General features: G+C 43.4%; 1 protein-coding gene across 4 annotated transcripts in view; it reads left to right on the forward strand.

The window, feature by feature from the left end:
* mib1 (MIB E3 ubiquitin protein ligase 1) overlaps window positions 1-17208 on the forward strand; it is a 60576-nt gene extending 43368 nt beyond the window's left edge. The window contains exons 13-22 of one of the 4 annotated variants that reach the window (XM_080906663.1): window positions 4518-4650; window positions 5944-6030; window positions 6499-6657; window positions 10195-10376; window positions 11384-11573; window positions 11653-11731; window positions 11847-11990; window positions 13994-14065; window positions 14780-14880; window positions 15091-17208. In XM_080906663.1, the coding sequence (XP_080762789.1) occupies window positions 4518-4650; window positions 5944-6030; window positions 6499-6657; window positions 10195-10376; window positions 11384-11573; window positions 11653-11731; window positions 11847-11990; window positions 13994-14065; window positions 14780-14880; window positions 15091-15231 (1288 nt within the window). In that variant the 3' untranslated portion in view covers window positions 15232-17208. The remainder of the gene's footprint in view (window positions 1-4517; window positions 4651-5943; window positions 6031-6498; window positions 6658-10194; window positions 10377-11383; window positions 11574-11652; window positions 11732-11846; window positions 11991-13993; window positions 14066-14779; window positions 14881-15090) is intronic. The other 3 variants (XM_080906664.1, XM_080906665.1, XM_080906666.1) reach the window with 3 other exon arrangements.
* Window positions 17209-23557: the final 6349 nt, after the last annotated feature.

The following is a 23557-nucleotide window of genomic DNA, read 5'->3' on the forward strand; positions in this document are numbered from 1 at the left end:
TGCAAATAGTCCGTAATAAAAGCATGCTCACTCAGGGGCCTCAGGTAGAGGCAGGCAGGGGAAGGTCACATTGTGGGGAAAATTATTCTCTTCACGGCATGGTAATGAAAGCTTTTTTTTATCGAGCGGAGCCAGTTAGGTTCTTGTCCCCAGCTCTCTGCTGCACTGCTGGTCTGGACGCTACTTGTGTTTATTTACTCTGTCCACAGCAGGATGGCACATACCTGTGGGATGGTCATGACAAAGTGAACTTGTAACTAATTGCATCTAGGAGTGTGGCAGTGCCCGCGATGAACTCTGAGGGTTATATTTGCATTAAGAATATCAGCTACTTGAATTACTGTAATTGAAGTTGCGCACATATGTGCACACACACAAGGCATTAGAAGCATGCAGCATACCAGTCAAGCAGTCTCCTTCGGTAAGCATGTTTTAACATCACTGAAGCGGTTTTATGACTCTTCCCCCTACCAGCTGCTGGTGAGTTGGGGGGATCGAGCCTCACACATGATGAAGAGCACCTCCCTGCTCGGAGTGGGAAGGGGAGAAGTGGGTTTTCCATTTCAGCGGTAGTGTGCTGCAGCTGTGAATGATTTGTCAGGTAGTGGGTCCACTATTTCAAAGGACCTGAATATATTGATCCAGTCCTCAATGAGCTGACACCTCATGTATCGTCTGAACTTGCCTCTTCTGGAAAGGCTGTTCCAAGAAGGACCTGGGAGGGGGAAAGAATCCTACTGTAAGGTAGAAAGGAATGCTACCAGTTCAGCTCTGTTAGGCGGTTTAAAAAAGGCTGGGCAAATAACATTTTTTTTTTTTGTTTGACAAAATACATTGAGCCAAAGGTTTGCTTATCAGCTTTTTCCAAACGCTTTACAGCTGTATTACATGGTCTTGATTGGCAGGTGCAGTTTGCTCCGTTGTCATACAATCCATTAAATTTCCTTTACCTGATATGGATAAAAACAGATCTATTTGTGTCCCTGAAACTGTTGGAAGCTTTGCAGAAGAAGAGTTTTTGCTGGGATTTTATTTTAAGGCCAAGAATTACCTTTGATACAGAAGCTTTGGTGAAGGTACTGGGTTTTTGCAGCCATATTCTTTGGATCTGTACGTTTCAACCATATAAACACTGTAAGATTTGCGAGACTGATCATTTTCATTAATGGCTGCATAAAGCAATTTTATTTTCTTGAAGCAGGTGGCACCTTTTGGTGACTCATTTCCGATGCAGAATTGGGATCTTTTTCTTGGGCTCGAAGCCTTATTTAACGAGTGACGGTATGCCAAACACGTCTCCCACATCAGAGTAACCATATGTTTGTGCGCAGCCATTAATCTTAGACTGGATGTTGACTGTTCCTGTTCTGCCCTGTCCTACCCACGTTATTGTCCCCTGACTCTCACTTCCTGTTGTAATAACGGCTACTGACCACCACACAGATGGCTGTCAGCCAGACGAGGGCAGCAGAAGGGCCCTGTCGACCCTCACACTCACACCAGCAATTGCGAGCACACACACTGTCTTACATGCAATGACAAATGCCAACACACACAAAGCTGAGGGCATCAGAGTCACAGTCAATGACAAATAGCAGCCAAAGACAACAAGACCCAGTGTGGCGTTCCTGAGGGGCTCTTTGAGATCTCTCACAGGGTGACCCAGTTTCATGACGTACCCCCTTATCCCCTATATGCTAGCATACCCTTTTCCATATTCACCCTAGCATTATTTTATAAGGTTAAGTCATCAGTTATCTCAATTATGTGAATGTTAGCTCCCAGGTCAAGTCATTCTTCTGCTCAGTAAAACCTCTGCAGCCTGGGCTGGTCAGAATCGCTCTTTTCTCCTCTTTTCTTCCTCTCAACGTCCGACCTCATCAGCTAACACGCAGTTTCTCCTATACTCCCCTCAGTTGCAGCTAACACCACTCACCCCAGAGATAAAAACACAACTTAAATTTATTTCTCAGTTCTTAATTCAGTCTTTTTTTCTGCTTTTACAGCAAATAGCTTAACTGCATTGCAGCAGTGCTAGTATGGGGCATTAATATTAATGTCTGCCCATTTTACCCAGCGTGGCAGGGGAGCCTGTCAATCTAGACTTATATTGGAGGGGCTCCTTACGCCAGCGAACACCCGCCTCAGTGCTCAAGCGCCTGATTCGGACGCTAGAAGGCGCCACTGTGCCCTTGTATTAAAGCCGGTGTGCGTTCATTGGCCGGTTTTTCCATAGATGGTGGATATTTCCAGCCAATCCAGATGTGCGAATGTTCTGCCAGTAGGAGTGAGAAAATTGGTAAGAACGGGGGCTTCATGTGGGACAGTTTTGCCCTTGATTCTGGTGGGAACTTGTGGTTTAAAAAAAATGCAGCGTGTCCCTATGTAGCCAATTCTTCGCCAAGGCTAAACGAGTGTTGTTTTGAACCACTGGGAACAAGTTTTGCGTTGCAGCTTCAGGCGATAACCTTATGTGGCAAAATCTTTTCTTGAATGATTTGCTTGTTTAAGCCTCAACTCCTACCCAGCGGGTGGGCCACGGATGAAATTCCTCAGAAGTCCCCTATGAGATGTAAAATCTACAGTATGTAAGCAAATACGTCTTTGTAACAAAGGGGACACGTTATGAATGTGAGATTAGGCAGAATGGGTGCGGTTGCTATCACATTTAAGCAGTGCTCCTCTGCATTAAGTGGTTGAAGATGGCTGCAAGCAATGCAGGTGTGTGTGTGTGTGTGTGTGTGTGTGTGGGTCTGTGCAATGAGAGGGAGAGAGAGAGAGAGAGTGAGCAAAAGAGCAAGGGAGACTGGGATCAGTGTGCTGCGCTGTTCATCACTGCAGCAGTACGCCAGCCCTGAATCTCTGTCCGTACAGAGGTGCTGACTGCCTGCCCCGTGCCTCTCTGCTTTCCTCAAGAGGGTGTGCTGATGATGCTCTCTTTCATTATTCCAGTGGGAGGGAGGCGAGCTATAGGTTTAGCAAAAAAACACCCGCAGAGAGCCAGCCATCCTGTTCCCATTTAGACCAAAAGCTTGCTAGATTATTGTTTTATTTCGAACAGTTGAGCATTTTCACTGACCAGTGTCGACCGTGGCCTTTCCTGCCCTGTGCCCAAACCCACTGCCTCATTTTACTGTTTGAGATCCTGCTTATCTTAAGCACCCCAGTGCACGCTGGTCAGTTGTATCAAAGAGCCAGCGCCGAACTGGCCGCTTCTTTTTTGTCGCATTTTAAAGATATGCCCTGCATGCGTATTCAGGGTTAAACAAGGTCAGAAGTGTTCCCCCCAGCACTGCTGCTGCTGCCTTAATGGTGCCTGAAGGTACACTGTGTACCTATCTACAGAGAAGATACAAGAAGAGTTCAGGGCTGTGCTTTTCTAAATGTTGTTTTATATTTCTTTGTATGTGAACAAAGTGAGTTGATGCACTGTTTGCACATTAAAAGCGGGAATTTGTCTCATTTGAGCGTTTAGTATTTCTCTCTTCTGTATGCCCATGGGCTAGAGTAGGAACGAAGTTAGGGTCAAGAACAGAGAGATAATGAATGAGGTGAAATACATATTTAAGTAAAACTGCCATACTGTGAAACCTGCTTTGTTTAATTGGAAGAAGGCCACTAAGACATTTAATTACAACACTGTTAATTACAACTTTTTAAGTAAAATCTACATATTTTGACTTCAGCGTAGATTTCCATTCTCTGACTTTAATGTTCTCCAGCCTTTGTAGTTAATAAACAATGGAAATATGTATGTGCCGTTCTGTCTTTCTTTAATGACACTGTCGGCCTTTCTTTCTTTTTTTCTTTTCATCCCTACTCTGACACTGTGACTCCTCTCATACATTTGCCTTTGCAGCCACATGTCTATGTGGCACACATCCTCTAAATGACCTTCAGTGACACTGAACCGGTTCTTGTCGACACACGGGACCACTTCTGTTTAACAGCTCTGTTTAAACAATAGATGTTTCTCCCTTCCCACCTCGTCGGTTTCTTCCCCAGGAGGAGACCTGAGTGAATGCAGCTAAATCTTGATTACCAAGTTGCCTTCCAATGATATGCGCTTTTGCGCATCATCAAGGGAAATGTGACCGCCCTTTTTAAATCAAGAGTCTGTAGGGGGGACGGACACTCTCAGATAAGACGCAGCACTTGCACTGCTCAAAGCTTGATGTAAATAACACTGTGCTTGGTAAAGCAACTCCTCCCTAAGTTGATTTAGTATTCTTGTCGCCATGTGTGAAAATGGGATATGCCCTGCTGCAAAAAGAAAAGCTGTGTATTGGAGTGTGCTGTGTATAAGTGGCACAGTCACTGTGACGTGTACGGCACAGTGACTGAGAGTCATAGATAGGTTTTTGATTACATCAGAAAATTTATACCAAAATAACTTGATTGTCCTGACTTTTTGAAGGATTTTTTGTCTTCTCATGCACCAAAGCCCAGAATCTAGCAAAGCACTGACTTCTCTCCCTCCCTTGTCTTCCTCCTCCTCCTCCTCCTCCTCTGTGCAGTGCCATGCGTGTGCTGTTATCCAAACTGCCGAGGCCTTGGATCGTAGACGAGAAGAAGGACGACGGTTATACTGCACTGCACCTGGCCGCCCTCAACAACCACGTGGAGGTGGCTGAGCTTTTGGTGCACCAGGTAGCAACATTTGAATGCATGCTTAATCACTTAACCTGGCAGCTATTTCTGTAATACATACTTTATAACAGCATGTCTACAGAGGCACCATTATCACTTAAAAAGCGCAGCAGAAGCATGCTCCCTGTGTATCTACCTAGATACCCAGATGTTGGGAAGTGTTTGACGCCAATGCTGTAGTTCCATGAAAATTTCAGAAAGTAGATTTCAATCTTGAATCTATCCTGCCTCCGTAGACCGCTGAAATGCAGTCTACGGCATGGGGATTTCTGTTTTGTCAGACCCTTGTGAGACGTGTGAATGAAAAACACATTTAAATAGTCATCTGTGTAAAGCATAATACAAAAAATTTACATTTCACAATTATCCCAAAGCACTGAAGCAACCTGCACTCTTAGCTTTACCTGCCTACAGACCATTAAAGCAGCTTTCACTGCACTCCCCTGCAGCCTGCAAGCTGTAGACCAGTTGAAGCTCCTATACATGCCTCTTTTTTTCTTTTTTTATTGAATCCATACACTTCGCTGGTCCTCCAGGAGTATTCTTTAGTGCTGCTGGGCCATCATATCCTCCTCCTCCTGCAATCATAAGTTCATGCTCTTTTCTTTTTTTTCTTTTCCTCACCGAGATTGCAGGTTTAGCTCCTTGGAGACTAACTCGCACACGGGTTTACAGCAAAAGTCACCTGATCAAGCAGGAACTGGGTTAATGAGGATATGGTGCAAGGCAGTAACATTGCTGCAACATTCCAGTGCATGAGTGTTCGCAGTGCAAGCTACCTTTCAGCAGGGACAGCTTTTTCCTCCCCAAGTTCCTGCATTGGGCTTGTTCGCAGTGATGGCTCAGCTTTCTATTCAAAAACTGCACCACAGTACAAGGTGCACTGCAGTTTCCCAGCCAGCAAGCCAGCCAGTCTTATTACTTTGGGATTTCACACGCTGCCTGATCACAATACTTATCTTCCCTCCACATCTCCTCAGCTGAGGTGTTTGCAATTGGAAATGACAATCACATGCAGCGTTATTGTAGGATGCCTTTTTTTTTCTCTCTGCCCCCACCAGCTTCCCGGGTGATACTTTGTTGGTCGGCAGGGCTAAAGGAAACAACGTTCTGTCACGGCAAATAAAAATGTTGCAGTCTTTCAAGTGCAAAGGAATTAAATATAAAATATTTTCTTTTTTCCTGTTTTTATTTCTCTTATTTCATTACTTGTCTATCATCTCTGTGCACAACATGTTTGTTGCCCTTGTGTATATTAAGCTTTTTTGCTTCCCTCTTGTTCCCACCACCCAGGGCAACGCCAGCTTAGACATTCAGAATGTCAACCAGCAGACTGCATTACACTTGGCAGTGGAGCGCCAGCACACCCAGATAGTTCGGGTTAGTGGTTCCTCTTTTTCTCATTTGTTCTCCCTCTCTTTCTTGCCTTACTTAGTCAGCATTGTGTCTTTAGTCATCTCTCAGTCGGTCTTTTTACACTGTGCACAAAGGGGAGTAGAAAAACATTGGTGCAGCTCCACATTTAATTTATACGGTTGGATGTCCTGCAGTTGAACAAAGTCCTGCTTCAGAGGGGAGGGAAAAAGGCTCTCTAAGGCTGGTTAGAGTGTGTTAGCGTAGCATCGGATTGAGATTGCCACGTTGCCACCTTGTGGACTCACAAAAAAATGCACTCTATAATTGGGTAGCACAATGCTGAAGCAGTTCATTGTGAGCAGCCGGCAACCTTATAAATCAGGATGTGGCATTTGCATTGTAGCATTAAATTAAAGTTGTTTGACGGCGGCTGCGAGTTTCCCTCCGCTGTCGGCTTGTGCAACTCTTTGTTTATGTGTTTCTCTTTAACAGTTGCTGGTGCGGGCAGAGGCCAAGCTCGACGTGCAGGACAAGGATGGGGACACGCCGCTTCACGAGGCACTGCGTCACCACACGCTGTCCCAATTGCGGCAGCTCCAAGATATGCAAGATGTCAGCAAAGTGGAGCCCTGGGAACCTTCCAAGAACACGGTACATGTGCATCTATTATTAACCTCGCTGTTCATCCTATATCACATTTTACGTGTGTCAGGGATTCTTAAGGAGGTGGCCATACATAAAAATAAAACAAATGTTTGTTTCTGTGTATCTGTGTTTACTGATATACAACTTTAGGTTTTTAGAATTTTTTACTGTAGCTCAGTAATAATGAACAATGCTGGCATACTGCAGTAAAGGCTGACTTAGTAATTTTAGGAATGCCATCTTATTATATGATTCTGTTCTGATGTTCTGATTCATTTAGACATTCCCAAATATATTAAGCCAGGAAGGCAGTGCACAGTAATATGGCTCGTTAACGAGTTTGGTCACCAGCCACTGTTTTTCTGCTACTAGTGACTCTGTAACATATGCAGCTTACACTATGCTGCCAAAAGCATTCACTCGTCTGGCTTCACACGCATATGAACTTAAGTGGCATCCCATTCTTAGTCCACATATGATGTCTGCCCACCCTTTGCAGCTGTAACAGTTTAGGAGTTTAGGGTTGTGTTTATGGGAATGCATTTTTCCATTATTCCAGAAGCACATTTGTAAGGTCAGACACTGATGTTGGACGGGAAGGCCTGACTCACAGTCTCCGCTCTAATTCACCCCAAAGGTATTCTGTCGGCTTGTGGTCAGGACTCTGTGCGGGCTAGTCAAGTGCGTCCACACCAAACTCGTTGATTCATATCTTTATGGACCTTGCTTTGTGTATCGGTGTGTGGTCATGTTGGAACAGAAAGTGGCATCCCTAAACTGTTCCCACAAAGTTGGGAACACGCAATTGTCCAAAATATCTTGGTATACTGAAGCATTAAGAGTTCCTTTCCCTGGAACTAAGGGGCCAAGCCCAACTCCTGAAAAACAGCTCCACACAATAATCCTCCAGAAATACACGACCTACCAATTTATGGCTGAGTTTCTGTCATTCCCAGTCACTTTTACTTTGTTATAGATCCACTACCACTGACTGGAATATTTAGCAGTGAGAACATTTTACAAGTAGATTTGTTGAACAAGTGGCATGCTATCACGGTCCCATGGTGGGACTGTTGAGAGTGACCCATTCTGTCACAAATGTTTGTTGAAGCAGTCTGCATGCCTAGGTGCTTGATTTTATGCACCTGTGACTAGTGCTGGGCGATATGACGATATATACCGGTGTGTGTGTGTGTGTGTGTGTGTATGTATGTATATATATATATATATATATATATATATATATATATATATATATATATATATATATATATATATATATATATATATCATGTGGACGATAGAAAAGTGTCTATTGTGCCATTTGTCTTCTATCGTTTCTATTGTTTCTAACCTAATTTTATAAATTATTACATAAAATATACCATTAACCCCTTAAAACTGGTCGGAGCGGGCACGCTCTGTTTTGCCTAACTATTTTTAAATCCCTGTAGAACTGGGACCACTTAAGCTAGCGCAATAATTTTTTTGCATATGAAACCGGAGGAGTTGTACTTACATCTTATGCCATCAGCTTGTCCTAGGTCACGGTTTCCTTCCACATATAGCTTTGCAAAAACTGCATAAAAAGCACTTGCAGCAACAAAAACATAATATTCCAGAAACACGCTTTGCCGATCCAATCAGCTGTTCGTAACACTTCCTACGTTGGAATATAGGTCAGCGCGAACTATCGCATGTCCGCCATTACCTGCCCGAAACCAGAAGTGACGTCATTTTCGCAGAAAATGTAATTTTTTACCTTCAGGGCCTTATAAGCCTATGCTGGTGTTTTTAAAAGTTATGTTTGACTTTATGCTTTTCTGTATCGTTTCTGGGATGCTTAGAACTAAAATTACACTGTTGGAAATAGTTTATTTTGATGCAGATGCTGTTTCTTTGCAGCAAGTTGGGAAAAGAAAATCTATAGCCAGCCGAAGATACAGCAGTCTTTCACACAAGGCCCTTATGAGAAAACGTCCCAGCACCATAAACAAATCACAGGAGCCATCTCGCATTACATTTGTAAAGGCATGGCCCCTGTTTACGTAGTTGAGAAGGACAGCTTTCGTGACCTTGTCAAAGTCCTTCATCCGAGGTACGTAAGCACTTCAGTAAAGTCGAGTTGCCTCGCTTATATGACGCATGCCGGGCCAAAGTAGAGAAGGATGTTTGCAGTGTCGTGCATTATGCCTTGATGACTGACCTACGGACGAGCAGAGATACGCAGCCCTACATGAGCGTAACCATTTCATTAACAAAGACTGCACCCTCTGCGCTCGCTGTTTACAGACTGCGTACTTTCCAGATGACCACAGGTCAGGTGGTATATCGTGATATATATCGTTATCGTGATATAAAATAATTCATATCATGATAAATATTTTTTCCATATCGCCCAGCACTACCTGTGACTACAGAAGTGATTGGAACACCTAAATTCAATGATTTGGATGGAGTGAATACGTCTGGCATTATAGTGTAGTTCTCCATATTTTCCTCTTTCCTCTCAGGTAACTGAGTGTAGATTCTTGTTATAGCTTTTAGCATTTGCATTCTTGGAAAACTTGGAAGTTGTCCCAGTGCTCTTCAGGACCTGTATACACACCTTTAATAAGATCAGCACCTGGGCCACTCTCCAATATGTGAAAAATGAAAGCGCTCCAGTCTCCATCACCAGCATCACTGGATAACTGCACCAGCCCATCATCCGCTCAGCAGCCAACAGTCAGCTGGCTTGCTGCTCCCTTTTACCCATCCTGAACGAGTCTGTCCCTCTGTAGAGGCCAAAAGGGCCATGTCAGGCCTCAACTGTCTCCATGTTAACACCACATCACTAAGCCCTATGGGGAGAAGTTTAATGCATGGCTTCTGTGACAGATTTTCCGTACCTGTCACCTTCTGTCTCCCTTCCACTCCATTTTCTTCTCTTTCTCCACCTCCTCTCTTCTGTCCCGCTTCCTGCCCTCTCTGGTTCCCCCCGCGGAGGAGCGGAACCGACAGACAGCAGGCCTAATTGAGATGTGTGCAGTTGGGTCACTCTCCCATGGCTCTCCCCTCCCATCAAAACGAGAACTGAATTAGCCGGCCCGATGGCTCCATCAGCATGAGATGTAAAAGCTACTGGTTGGAGACAATCAGACATGGAAGTTCTAAATTGCAGGAGAGACTTTGAATTGGGGTAGACTGAGTGTGGCGATGAGCTATGGGAGGGAGACAGATGTTACAGTTAATGGGATTTTGGGTTCGGGGTTAGAAGAATATATTTTCTGACAGTCATCTTAAGATGTCTTTCTGATCGTGTTATTCAAAGTGACCCCGTATGTATTTTAACATGAGTTTAAATCTGAAGACATTGATAAAATAAAAAAACTGTACTCCTAACTACATTACTGGTTCAAGTTCCACTGTGTGTGAGGTAGAGGCACATCACAGACCTCCCCTTTCCCCAGGTTCAACTTTAAAATAATCTGTCATGTCAAAAAAAACCCTGGTGCATCTCTAAGTTTATGTGTTTTCCTGCTTCCTTCTTGTTCTCTGCAGTTAATCATGGGCTTGGGCACCCAGGGGGCAGAGAAGAAGAGCGCAGCATCCATCGCCTGCTTCCTGGCAGCTAATGGAGCAGACTTGACCATTCGTAACAAAAAGGGCCAGTCCCCTCTAGACCTGTGTCCGGACCCCAGCCTCTGCAAGGCTTTGGCCAAATGCCACAAAGAAAAGAGCAGGTAAATGTTCTCATCTGACATTTTGCCGAATTGGATGTGAAGATCGATGCCACTCATGACTAAACAGTGAATATGAAGCTGGAGCCAGGAGGTGCCGGGCCGAGCTCAGCATAAAAAAACAAGCGTGGACAATCTGCATAAAAGCTTAGGTGAAACGGTTTCACAGAACATTATGTGCCAGGCTGTTCCTTGGCTAGCTGCTTCATGGAGTCTCAGGAATTCAACACACAACAAACCTTAAAGCTGGAAAGTTAGCATGCTTATGATGCCTTTTCGTCCATCAACAAGATTACACAAAAATTACCAAACTGAATATCATGAGACTGAGCAGACGTGTGGAGCATAGGGGACAGGAAAAAAACTTGAAATTCTGGTGCTTTCATTGAGTTTTTTTAAAACCTCAGATGCAATCATTTTTTATAAACTGTGGAGAGAGGGGAAAAAAAATCAAATGCATATTTAGCAAAAAGAATAAAGTATTTCCAATAGCACAATCAGAGTTCTAAGTATCCCAGGAACTTGTAATTAGAGAGGCGCACAGAGTCAGACATCTCCTTTCAATAGCACCCGAGGAGCTGTGATAGGCCTTGGAGGAGGGGAAAACACTACAATTCCCGGGAAGATGACATCAGTTGCTGAACATAAAAACATGTCAAAATACATGCTGACAACGTGATGACGTATATTCCAACGTAGGAAGTGCTGTGAACAGCTGATCATATCCGTAGTGCGTCTGTGTCTGGGCTATAATGTTTTTGTTGTTGTATGCGCTTTTTACATGATATCTGTAAACCCATTAGTGAAAGGAAGCAGCGGTCTGGGACACATTGAATGGCATTAATTCTAGGTATGCACTAAAGGGTTAAAGATATAAAGGAAGAGATAACATTTTGGTACAGTCATGTTCTATTTTGTTCTTTTGATTTCATTTCCTCATCTTTCGTTTTCTCCGGCCTCTCGCTTGTAATCGTTTCTCTCTCTCGCTCACACACTCTCTTCTGTTCCAGCGGCCAGGTGGGCACCCGCAGCCCGTCTCTGAACAGCAACATCGAGTCACTGGAGGAGTGTATGGTGTGTTCGGACATGAAGAGAGACACTCTTTTTGGGCCCTGCGGACACATCGCCACCTGCTCCCTCTGCTCGCCTCGTGTCAAGAAGTGTCTCATCTGCAAAGAACAAGTGCAGTCGAGAACTAAGGTATCAAGAAGCACAGCTGCTACTTGACACAGACAGGAGTGAGGATTATTTAATTTTTCTTGTGTTTGTCCGTCCACAGATCGAGGAGTGTGTAGTCTGCTCCGATAAAAAGGCAGCGGTGTTATTCCAGCCCTGTGGCCACATGTGCGCTTGTGAGAGTAAGTTAACTTCACCTTTCAGCATCATTTTGCCTCTTTTGGCTTCTGTGTGAGTATTAAAGAAAATATAGATTTTTTTTTCTTGCACTGATGATCTTCTTCATCTTTCCTCCAGACTGTGCCAGCCTCATGAAGAAGTGCGTACAGTGCCGGGCTGTGGTGGAACGCCGCACCCCCTTCGTACTTTGCTGTGGAGGGAAAGGTATGGAGGATGATGCCGCTGATGATGATGATGATGATGATGATGATGATGACCTTAGTGAGTGAATTTTCCACACGTTTCCTTTTAATCCACCCCCTTTCTTCAAAGATTTTTCTTTTTCTTTTCTCATTTCTTTACTTTTTCCAAATAATCTGCTTTACTTTTATCTTTTGCTTTGTTGCTGCTTAGCTTTTGCAGTTTGTTTATGTTTGCGTCATTATATCTCAAATCATCGTGGCCGTTCTGCTCGAGCATCCCTGAATCGCCTAAAAAGTTTATGGTCCAAAGTCTGGACATATATAATGATTGCTGGGAAATTTTTGCTACATATATCAAATACGTTTTAAGATATATTACAAATGAAAATCTCACCACCATTTCTTACCATAAAAATTATATATACAATAAAATGTGTAATTTGCATCAAGAAATGTTCAGAATTTTTCAGCATAAAATATGGCAAAAAAAGATTAAAGCTGTCCTACAAACTTCCATGTTTGTGCACACTTTAAGAAAAATATTGATAGTACAGAAATAATACAATACAATGTACCTGCATGTCGTGTTAATGCAAAACCACACATGCAAAAAATTAAGAAAAGTGTTGTTGTCATTCAGTTTTCTTGCACGAGTCAGCAAATATGATGTACTGTACCACAAAAACAAACAAACGATCCAAAATCATCATCATATATATCCAGAATTCAATCAAGGCACATTAAGGCAAATCAGAGGTGGCTGAGCAGAAAAAGTTATAAATATGTTATGATTTGAGGTGGAATGATCATCACTGTCATGTTTTCTTTGTATTTTTTTCATCCATAGAGACTCATTTAAAAAATATATATATATAAATAAAATTGTTACGCTTGCTTTCCAAACTGAATTCTACATCTAAATCTGTCATAATGTAATCATTAGAACCAATTGGCTCGCACCATTTGTAGTAGCCTCCACTTAGAGTTTAGCTCGAGTGGACGGCAGCCTCACTGCCATGTCTGAAATCAGCACACAGATCTTCAGAGCAGAGAAGATTTCATTTCAAATCCCAATCTTTTAATGTAGAACCCTAGAAGCCATCTCCAGATTGACTTTTACTGAATAACGTAATAATGTCAGAGCACACAGATAACCTTATTAATGTTCCTTTGGCCTCCAAAAGTTTGACTAATCACATTCACATAGAATGGATGAACTCATTTGTAAGCGTATCGCAGAAATGACCTGCAGCTCCTCCTATGATGCATGCATATAATACCCACATGAATCCACATTATAAGATCTCCCCCATTTCTGAAAAGAAATATGGAGCAGTTATGAAACTGTGCGGTGTTTTCAAAAACATTTTTCCAGCTGCAAAAGAGCCAGTTTCGATTTATTTTACCTAAAATATTGTGATGACAAGATGCACAAGTTATTTTATTTTTGGTTGCATTCACGATTCATCTTTCTGTTCTGCGGTGCATATCACTAGTGATTTCTTCTGTTTTTGTTTTAATTTGAGTTTAACAGTGGCACTGTAGCAAGTACGCAACTTTCATGTTTATACACATACATCTTATTTTTTTTAATTTCTCCATTTGTCAGCAAGTCGTACTTACCAGACGTGCAAAAGTGAATGCAGACCCAAGCAGTGACACATACACTCATGCAAGGGGCAGCATTGAATGCTTTTATTTTCCCCCTTTCCCCAGTAACCCTGCTTGTTGCTTCCTGTTTTAAAAGCAAATCTAGTGTGCAAAATATACCTGGCACTTGAAGCATTTTGACGCCATTCTTCTTTAATTTGGTGCATGGGTTTCATGTTGTACCTCTAACCCAGGCAATAGTCACCTGTAAGCAAAAAAGGGGAAAAAACACGTGCGACTTTAAGCAACCAGTAGAAGAAACTCTGTTTCCCGTTCTTTCCCTGATCACTGTTTCCAACTTGCTAGTTTTGCTTCTCAGATTCTTTCTCTGAACCTCTCATAGAGGCTATAGTGAGTAGTCTTGGTCATCAGGCCAGCCGCTGAGCTGGTGAGGGCAGCTCCTGCTATAACAATGTGACTGGTTATTCCCAGCAGGGAGCTCTAACAGTATGGCAGGGGGATCCCAGGATCTTCTCCAGCCCAACAATCTGGCACTAAGTTGGTGTAAGTATACCTCCATGATCCCCTCCCTTAAGAGAGCCTTGTTTATAGAGAACCTCCTGCAAACCTACACCCCCCACCCGAAGGTGCTGCCCTGGCCCCTCTCCCCCTCCCCTTAACCCCCTTTCCTCCGTTTCTCTTTCAGTGTGATGATATATATACGTACGATGCACATCCCAGGAGTCACACTGGTGCTCGCCGTGTTCTGGCAGATGTTTGGACAGCGAGAATAAGTCTCAGGAGGGCATCAGTCCAGAAAATTTGTGTCGAGCACTTAAATAATCCGTTCAGGAAGTTTCACACACGTTTCATTATATACGAGCGAGCAAGCGAGCGCTGCATGATCATTTGTCCCGTGCCAGTTTATATTCCAGATAATTGCAAAGTGTGCTTTTCAGAAATCAAATGTAAAAGCAAGTTAGCGCGGACTGCCAGAGCCCGAGCTCGTTTGCCAACAGTAAACTTCAGCGCGCATGTGTTTGTGATCCTTCTCCATTTTCCAGAACCCATGTTTTAAAACGTACTCGAGCACCCGGCTCGTTTCAGAGCGGTAATGTTGTTGTGGCTGCACTCACTTTTATTGGCAATATAGTTTAAGAGGTCAAATCTGAGGTATTGCCACTGGTGCTAATCTTTTGGCTGATAAGTGCAGTTTGTTTTATTCTCACCATCTGTTTGCGTCTTTTTTTTTTTTTTTTTTTTTTAATGTCCAAACAGCCAGCGGAAACATCCCAGCCCTGCAGAAAGACAAGGCGAACACCAACGTCAACGCTGACGTGCAGAAGCTACAACAACAGCTCCAAGACATCAAGGAACAGGTAAGGTCACTAACCAGGTGTGGCTCGTGAACTAAAGCGGAAGAATAAAATGCAGTTGAACTGCAAAACAATAACCATTGCTGTAAAATTCTTAGGGATCAAATGCACGCCGGCACCATAAAGTTATTGTCCAGGGCTCGGCTCGGTAGTAATACTGACATGTTAAATGTGGAAAGGGTTTTACTACGACTGTTGCTTACTTGTGTGCAGACCATGTGTCCGGTGTGCCTGGACCGGCTGAAGAACATGATCTTCATGTGCGGCCACGGAACCTGCCAGCTGTGCGGGGATCGAATGAGCGAGTGTCCCATCTGCCGCAAGGCCATCGAACGCCGCATACTCCTCTACTAGACCCGCCGACGAACTCTCTTTGCTTCTCTTAAAGCCCACGCTGAACACGCTCGCCACGCGGCAACCACACCTGCTGCTGCTGCTGCCTCCATCCTCACAGCCACCCGCGTCAGCCAGGCACATCTAATTCTGTCCCACAAACACTTTCTCAGTGGGTCGATTGCGTTCAGGTGGAATTCCTGTTACAAAACAAGGAAAATCGATGAATTGACTGAAGTTAATTGTGCTGTCCTGTTGCCGTCAGTGCAGCCAGAAAGAAAGACGCCTGTTTCAGAGACTTCATCCTTTTCCCTCCCACCCCCCATCTCCCTTTTTTGTGTTGTTTCCATTTATTCTCTCAACATTTCAAACAGTTGTCCCGTCTCGAGTCTGAAGTTCAGAATCAGAGTTTTGGATGTGATCACTTTGGGGGGTATCAGCTGAGTGAGAAGCGTGGAGGCGACGAAGGCGGCCTGTTACCGTTTGATATAAAGTTCTCATTCATCTGTTTGCAGTCCAGTGCCCACTGCAGGCAGATTTTATTGTATTTGTAAACCTTTTTTCAAGTGTATTTGTATTGGAAGCTCCTTCGTTTATCACGACAGTATGGCAGTATGGTTGCAGCTTTGGCTATTGCAACGCTCTGCTCACCGACTGTCCCTGCTCTTAAAAACCAAATGTTGGCAGTTTTTGCACTACAAAAAGCAGGGTTTAAATACTCCGGCCCCCACCCCACGCTGACTCCAGGGGGAACCCTTGGAGCTCAGTGACAAAACGCAGATATAGTAGTGTAACTGCCAGGTAGCGTGCTACACCCCGTACTTTGTTTACTGAGCTGAGTAACGACAGCAGTGTTGCAGCACCCTATCGGCTGCAGATTTAAGAACTGCCGTGTAGGGATTCAAGACAAACACAACTCTTTTGACTTCTGTCCACTGACACCCCCCCACCTCTCTTGTTGTAATTGTTTGTTCCACACACAAACTCACATGAGGCAAACATTTCTGTAACAGGAGAATCTTGTCGCAAGTTAGTGTTAAAGTGTTTTGAGACTTGTTGGTATTGTCTAACAAACAAAAAATATATGTATATATAAATATATACAGTTTACTGAATTGCTAATTTATCGGTGATGACATCGTGCCATTTGCTTCCAAAAAACAAAACAAAACTTGTGAACGAACGTTGGGGGGGTAAGGTGCTCTTTGTGTTACTATTTTTTTAATTTAAGCGTATTTCCTTTTCTCAAAGTCTACCTAGTACAATCTATTACAACACTAAGATGAAAATATAGAGTAAATTATTTTGTATCGCTGCCCAAACAATAGGACTTGTAGGTGTCACTGCCTTCCTACGATGTAGCCTCAAAGTCTCTCAAACATTCTGCTCCAATCTTTGTGTTTTCCCCCATTTTTTTGACAGTAGCTTTCTAGAAATCATCAGTAGAAGCTTTTTATTTTTTTGTGGCAGTTTTAAGGCAAACCTGTTCGTTTGCAAAACAAAACAAAAAAAACCTTTTTTGACATAAAGTGTCTGTTTTTTGTGTTGTTATTTGAGAGGAAAGATAAACTTGCCTTACCTCTTTTAAAAAGCAGTTGCCCGTGCGGCGACTCAGCAAAGCGACTAACTAACTGCTTGGGAATTTGCAACCACGTGCAAGCTAAATTTTTTTGCCTTTTAAGCAACTTTAGTACAGTTTTGTTTCTTTCCTGGTCACGACTCTATAAGTTAGAAGCACTAATACGCTTTATGGTAGTATTTTTTGTTATGGTTGTGTTTGAACAAAAAGCCCATTTGTTCTTTATTTTCAGTACCTGTAACTGTCCTTGTTAGACCTGTAGACGGTAGTATTTTCTTTGGCATGAATGTTTGACATATGCAGTACGACCTGTGTCAATAAAAGAAAACGTTCAGTCTGTATTGCGAATAAGTGCTTTAAAAAAAAAAAAACAACAAAAACAACCATATAGCTGAAATAAAGGCCTCCGTGAACCAAGAGACATTAAAGTCTCTGTTTGTTTTTAGATTCTCCTGAAATTTTAATGAGCTTTTCTTATGTTTGTTTTTGTTTTAAAGTTGAGCTCACATGTTAGGGTCCTATAGGCGAGAAAATTAGCATTTTGTTGCTTTTCTCCTGCTGTGCAGTGTCTGCCCTCGCAGAGGAGACGGGTGGCCCAGAAGGGAGGCGAGAGGTAATTGAAAATGCTAACACCTCATAATGACTCAGCACCAGCGTGTGATAGGTCAGCTATGCTAATCAGAAAGAGACAGAAAAGCGCAAGAGTGGGGTGCGGCGCGGTGGGTTTAGGGAGTTTAGAGTGATGCATCTTCTCCGCTGAGCAGTGCGACAGCAGGGCATCTCCTGAGCAGTGAGAAATTATGACCAAAGGCCATTTATGTTCTAGCTCATTGACTAGTCCATTCATAACCTGGACGTCTTTGAGCTTGTCTCACATGCAGCAGCAGTATACAGCTGCTCAGAGCGAGACATCCATCATGCTGTCACCCTCTCACTCAGTGAACACTGTACAGGAGGCTCTGACAACTTTTTCATACCATCTTGGACTTTTTGCACGAGGCCCTTACAGATGCTGTAAAGTCTCCTGGCAAGTCTGTGATGCTTGGTTATTTATATGCAAGCACTAGTCTTTAAAACAGTAGAAGACCATATGGTTGACCAGCTACATTGTTATACAGAGTCGCTAGCCTAAATCTAATTTAAACTACGTGTCAGTGGGATAAAAGCGACATACTTTCTTTTATGGATGGATAAAAGTGGTGTGGTTGACACAAATCTGTGGAGGCTTGTTTCCACCACTGGGAGTGGATATCTACGAGTCAAAATTTTTACCTACTAACTCAAACTTCTGATAAAATAACTTCAGTGGCGGGAATGTGCTTCCATAAAGTCGTTTCTGGTTAAAAAGGCTAAAGCTGGAAATTTCCTAGCAGTAGCAGGTCATAGGCTTGACTACCAGTACACATTTACACACACACAGAGGGCAACAAGTTACTTATTTTTCTGAGACTAGTAAGAAACTGAACTGTTTGACTGATCTCAGCCTCATCTGGGGTCAGCTGTGAAGCCGTACCTTATTGCCCAACGATGTTGCAGACATCATTGCTTCTCTGGAAATGTCTTTCACAAGAGTGACTTTGGTTTGGGATATTCAACCATGACATGTGAGTGTAATGTTCGCCTCATAAAGCCATAAATCATTTGAATACCATTACAAAACTGGCTGGTGGAGCCAGACTACTCTGTGTATATCACTCTTGACTGACTGCAGACCCCGCTGCCATGCTGACTGACAGTCGGGGTGCCGGAGACGCTGCTATCTCTCGCCTTGCCGCTGCCTGATCCTGGGGAGCATCCCTGACCACCTCACCCACCAGTTTCAGCTGCTTGAAGACTCCAGTGTTTGCTGACGAGGCTGCGGGGGCCTGTTACTCCCACACCGGGGGGTCAGCTAATCCACTCGCTGCCCCGCGGAGTGTGAGTGATGGTGGCCCAGCACGGGCAGGCTTGAGTGAGCAGCAGATAGATATGAAACAAACCCCCGGAGAGCGGACCGGGGCGACCACGATCAGGAAAATGTCTGCTACCCCGCTTCGAGCCTCTGCTGTGATCACTGAGAAGGGTCAGTGACATCCATCTGTCGGAGGACTGAGCGTGCCGCAGGGGGGAGGAAGGTGTATGGCTCCCCACCCCCTCAGGCTTCGCCCTTGGCACTGGCTCTGAAGTTATGACCCGACAGACAGAAATAAATGCACTCCACACACATCTAACGTGGAGTGAAGTTCCTCACAGGGCTTGCACATGCAGAGCTCAGAGCACATCACAAGGTGGCAGTACACCCAGCGACTAAACACTACTGGTCTCTGCTGTCATGAAGGGCCTTGTATTTGTGGACAGCAACACAGTCTGTTTTGGTTTTAGACACCATTTTTCCTCATCCTGCCGCTCCAAAACGACCGCACCAGTTTAAATTTACGACTGCATGCAGAACATGACGAGCTGTGATCCCACGGGTCCTCTGCTAACTGAGCAAAAACGTACCCCTGGACCCAGAGGTAACACGCAATGAAAACAAGTTTACTTATTGCACATGAAATGCATTTTTTCTGAGTTATCTGTATCGACTGGTGAGTTTTGTTTAGTTTTTTTTTAAAAAGAAGGTAAACTTGGTGTGGGTTTAGACCTCGAGCCATTTCTTAGTGTAAACAGCATTGGAGAACTTCAGACTTCAAAAGCTTAACGTTTTCTGAGCTTCAGAAATCAATTGCTCCATGACTCCAGTCGGGCCACACAGAAAGACGGTGAAAATGCTTTCATACATCTTGCTGTGGCCCGGTTGGGCTTTTCCTGCCATGTTGGAAGCATTGATCTCTGACTGTCTGAAGGTCCTCTCTCTCTCTTTCTCTCTCATGTCATGCAGTTCAGAAGTCTGGCTGAATTTATTGTCTCAGTTTATGGTCGGGCTGAGCAAAGTGCAATCTGGTTGTCTGGACAAACTCTTCGAGGACCAGAGAAGAAGGGAGGGACGTGACAAAGGGGGCCTGGATTTGTACATTGCTGCATTTTGGGATCACTTTTTTTTTTTTGTAAACGAATTTAACACAGTAAATTGTTGACAGACATGAGCAGTTTTATTTTTAACCACTGGCACAATAAAGATAAAATGTCTTCATGTTTGTCAGTTTATAGTTGTTTTTTAAAGAAATTAATTAAAGTCATTCGAATGGCGCAATATGATACAATCCTTCACGTGTTTTCATGTGTTTATATGGTGACGGTGGTGGTGGGGGGTGTACCTGCAAGCTCCACCTTAGACAGTAAAGCCATAAACTCAGTTATCCTCTACCTCAGATCCTTCTTCAAAACATATAGGCCCCCGACTTGCTGATTGCTTTATTGATATCGATCTGGGCAAAGTGTCGAACCACTTGTTCATCTCGGTCAGAAGTGGTTAATCGGTATTTATCCAATGGGAGGAGATGGGGGAGGTCGACACAAACAACGTCTGAATGAAACCGAGTCCTGTAGGTATAAGGGCATAAGGGAGCAGGAGGCTCAGTGCCAGTTTATCAGGTACTCTGTATTAACGCAGAAGACCTGAAACACGTGTCCACAGTGAGCCGTCACAAATACATCCATAAAAATAACCAGGCGAGCTTTAAAACGCCAATCATTAATCCATGCAGTGGACTGCACAGACATGTAGTTTACTGAAAATGTCAAATGTCTATGACAGAACATGGAAAATAGTAAATGTAGTGAAAAAAATGCAACAATCTATAGAAATCTCATCATAAAACGACTGCTGTCAGGACATAATCACTTAAGAAATGAAGCTTTACGACCCTTTTAAGCAACACAAGTCAATACAAGTGAGCTCAATATAATCCAGTATACTAAAAATGAAATGACATACAGCCGTAATAGCAGTCGCTGTAAATGATAACAGTAGATTACAGGGAACAAGTCAATAGTAGCTTTTCATTTAAATGTTATTGGGCTCTCCAATTTGCTTCCCTCTGTCTTTCACACCTTTCCTTTCTTAACCTTGGACTGTAAGTAATCATGAGCAACTGTATTCAAATGGTTTGCCGCCGAGGGATTATTCATGCCCATTCCTAATCTTAATTTGATGTAACATTAGAGAATTTGCCTATACTAGCACAAGTGTGGAAAAGTATGCTGCTATATCACATCCTTATGTGAATTAATTACAGTTTATTAGGCGTGGAGGTGCTGCACATTCACAGCTGCAAGCTGAGCACTCAGAACGACATAAATACTCATTAATGGCAGTTGACATTGCATCAGCTGCAAATGCTTTGTCCAGGCGTTGCATATCATCGCAGTAACATTTGATGCCTTGCTAGCTGAAAAATATTAATGCGAGGCTTTAAACTCTGTAAAAATTTAGCAAACGTCCTGCGGCTTTTGACCTATTGGTCGTAGCCCACTCTTGTGCCGTCCTTATCATCGCAGCACGATTGGAAACTGGAGCCGTCGAGCCACATTTACAGTGCAAATGTTATCGTTCCAGTGACACTTTAAACAGTCTTTATTAATATATAGTCATTCAAGGTTTATGAGCTTTGATAAAATGCCACTAGCGAGCAGGGTCATTACGCTGTGTAGCTACAAGGTGTCATTTCAGATTACAATTATTATTATTTTTTTCTGCAGAACATCTGGAACGAGCTGATGCTCAAGAGTTTAAGATAAATACTCGGTGGGTCTAGAGAGCAAAAGATATTGATTTCCCCCCCTCAGGAAGAGCAGCGTGAGGGCAAACTATGGTGTGAGTTTGGCAGAACCTTATCGGCCTATTATCTTTAAAACAGTGGGTTATCATAATTGCTTACTTAATAATTCTATAAAGCCGTGGCGCTGCAACCTTTGCCTGGGCAGTAAACTGTCAAGTGCTCAGATTGAAAAGATTCATGATGAGGTTAGAAAAGCTGCAAAGATTAACAGGCCTAGAATTTCAAATCAAGTAAAAATGGGTCAAAGTACATCCAGAATTTGTGATTACATTGATTTACTAAGGCACACGCACGGCTAAACCTTTCAAAGAGGCATTATGTTCACATTTTAAGCTACTTCAATTAATCATTAAACACTACAAGTATCAAATCAGGGCAGCTAGTAACCAGCTCCAACACTGTGGGTGTCTTTAGATGTGATTAGTTTCATGGCATTACAAGCGCGCTGAACAATGGGGTAGCCGTACTTCATCAACAAGCGCAGATCTCAACACACTGTGAACCCTCAGCTAAGCAAACAAGGCGGCGTTGGTGTCGCTGTCCTCCGCACGCTGCCAGGTGAGGCTTGGGGATGGTGAGGTGAGGTGGGGGGGAGATCAGCATTCAAAGCCACAGTTTCTAATCATTGTAAAACCAGATAGAGTCAACAAAGAAACTCCCCAGAAGCCAGACTTTACTGAATTCCCCCAACTAATGCCTCTTTTTTTCTTTCTTACGTTCTCTTTTCATTACTGGAAAACAGGGGCTTCTATTGAGACAGCAAATGCTACAATGTACATCTGACAGGTGCTCGCTTCTGCCGAGCAGGCAGTAACCTTGGAGGGAGTAGACAGGAATGTAGCAGCCCTATCTGAGCTCAGAGGGAAATGCTGACTGCAAAGACCTTTTTTTTTTTTTTGTTGTTGTTCTGAGAGAAAAATCAATATTCCAGAGTCCATCACATGGCCAGGCAATTTGGTGCTTTTTTTTCTCTCTCTCTCTCCAGGTGGCTTCCAACTATGTGAAACAAGCTCAGAGTGACCCCTGGAAAAATAGTTAATGGCTAACTTCTTTATCTTTGTTTTACAGCCAAGGGTTGTACCTCCAAATCAATACGTGATACACAAATATCTCAGGGCTCCGCGTTCTGGACGGGGAGCGATGACGAGGGCCTGAGAGTTAGCCAGCTTTACACCACCTGCCAGAGGAGAATGATCTGATGTGGAAGGCCAGAAGCTTCTGGTAGAGTCAGCGTGAAAAGCATGTGGTCAGACTGTGTTAGTCAGATTCAAACTATGCATTGCTGCTTTTAAATCGGTGTTAATACTGGTCTTTTAATGAAGGGAGATATCTGCAGCTTGAAGTTTTTCCCCATCAAACTGAATGTCGCGTCAGATAAAAAAAAGCTCAGTTAAGAAACAGACGGTTGATTTTACACATTAGTTAAACTGGATTGGATGAAAAAATTAAGGGGAGAACAAAAGCTGTATCGCTTAATGGGCTTAAGAGGTGCTGGTAATCATCTCAGTCTTCTCCCATAATCCACTGCGGGAAAATCTTTCAAGAACGGATTTATTTTTTATGATTTGATAAATTGTTAAAGCCACGTTAAGGACATGAACTTCACAGATATAAACATTGTTCTGTGATATTTCAAGCCGCACTGGAATAAATATGATGAGTTGAGCTGTAAATGCGGCCCTCTGCCTCCAGTTTCTGTTAATATTTGTGTCGGTGTGCAGCCTGGGAATGCAACACATGGGCCTCGATAGCAGACCCCTGCTTTTCTTGTAGTGTTGCTGGTACTGACAGCTGGAACTAACGCAATTTTTTTACAGCAAAGGCCAACAAGCTTGAAATTTTCTCGCCTCTCTCAGTCTACGCTGGCCAAGATAGTTGATATCTGTCACCGTCTGGTCCTTCGTCCCTGCAGACCTTGCGGTAAATCAACAGAGTGGCTCCCAGATAGATAAAATGCCACATCAGAGTTTAAGAGGCCTAAAGCAGGATGCAGTTCCCAACCAGCGTCATGGTGAGGGAAAGGAGCATCCACTTAGGGAGGGCAGACAACCACCCCCGTCCTCCCCCT

This window comes from Rhamphochromis sp. 'chilingali' (assembly GCF_963969265.1).
Source record: "Rhamphochromis sp. 'chilingali' genome assembly, chromosome: 16".
In the NCBI taxonomy this organism is placed as follows: Eukaryota; Metazoa; Chordata; class Actinopteri; order Cichliformes; family Cichlidae; genus Rhamphochromis; species Rhamphochromis sp. 'chilingali'.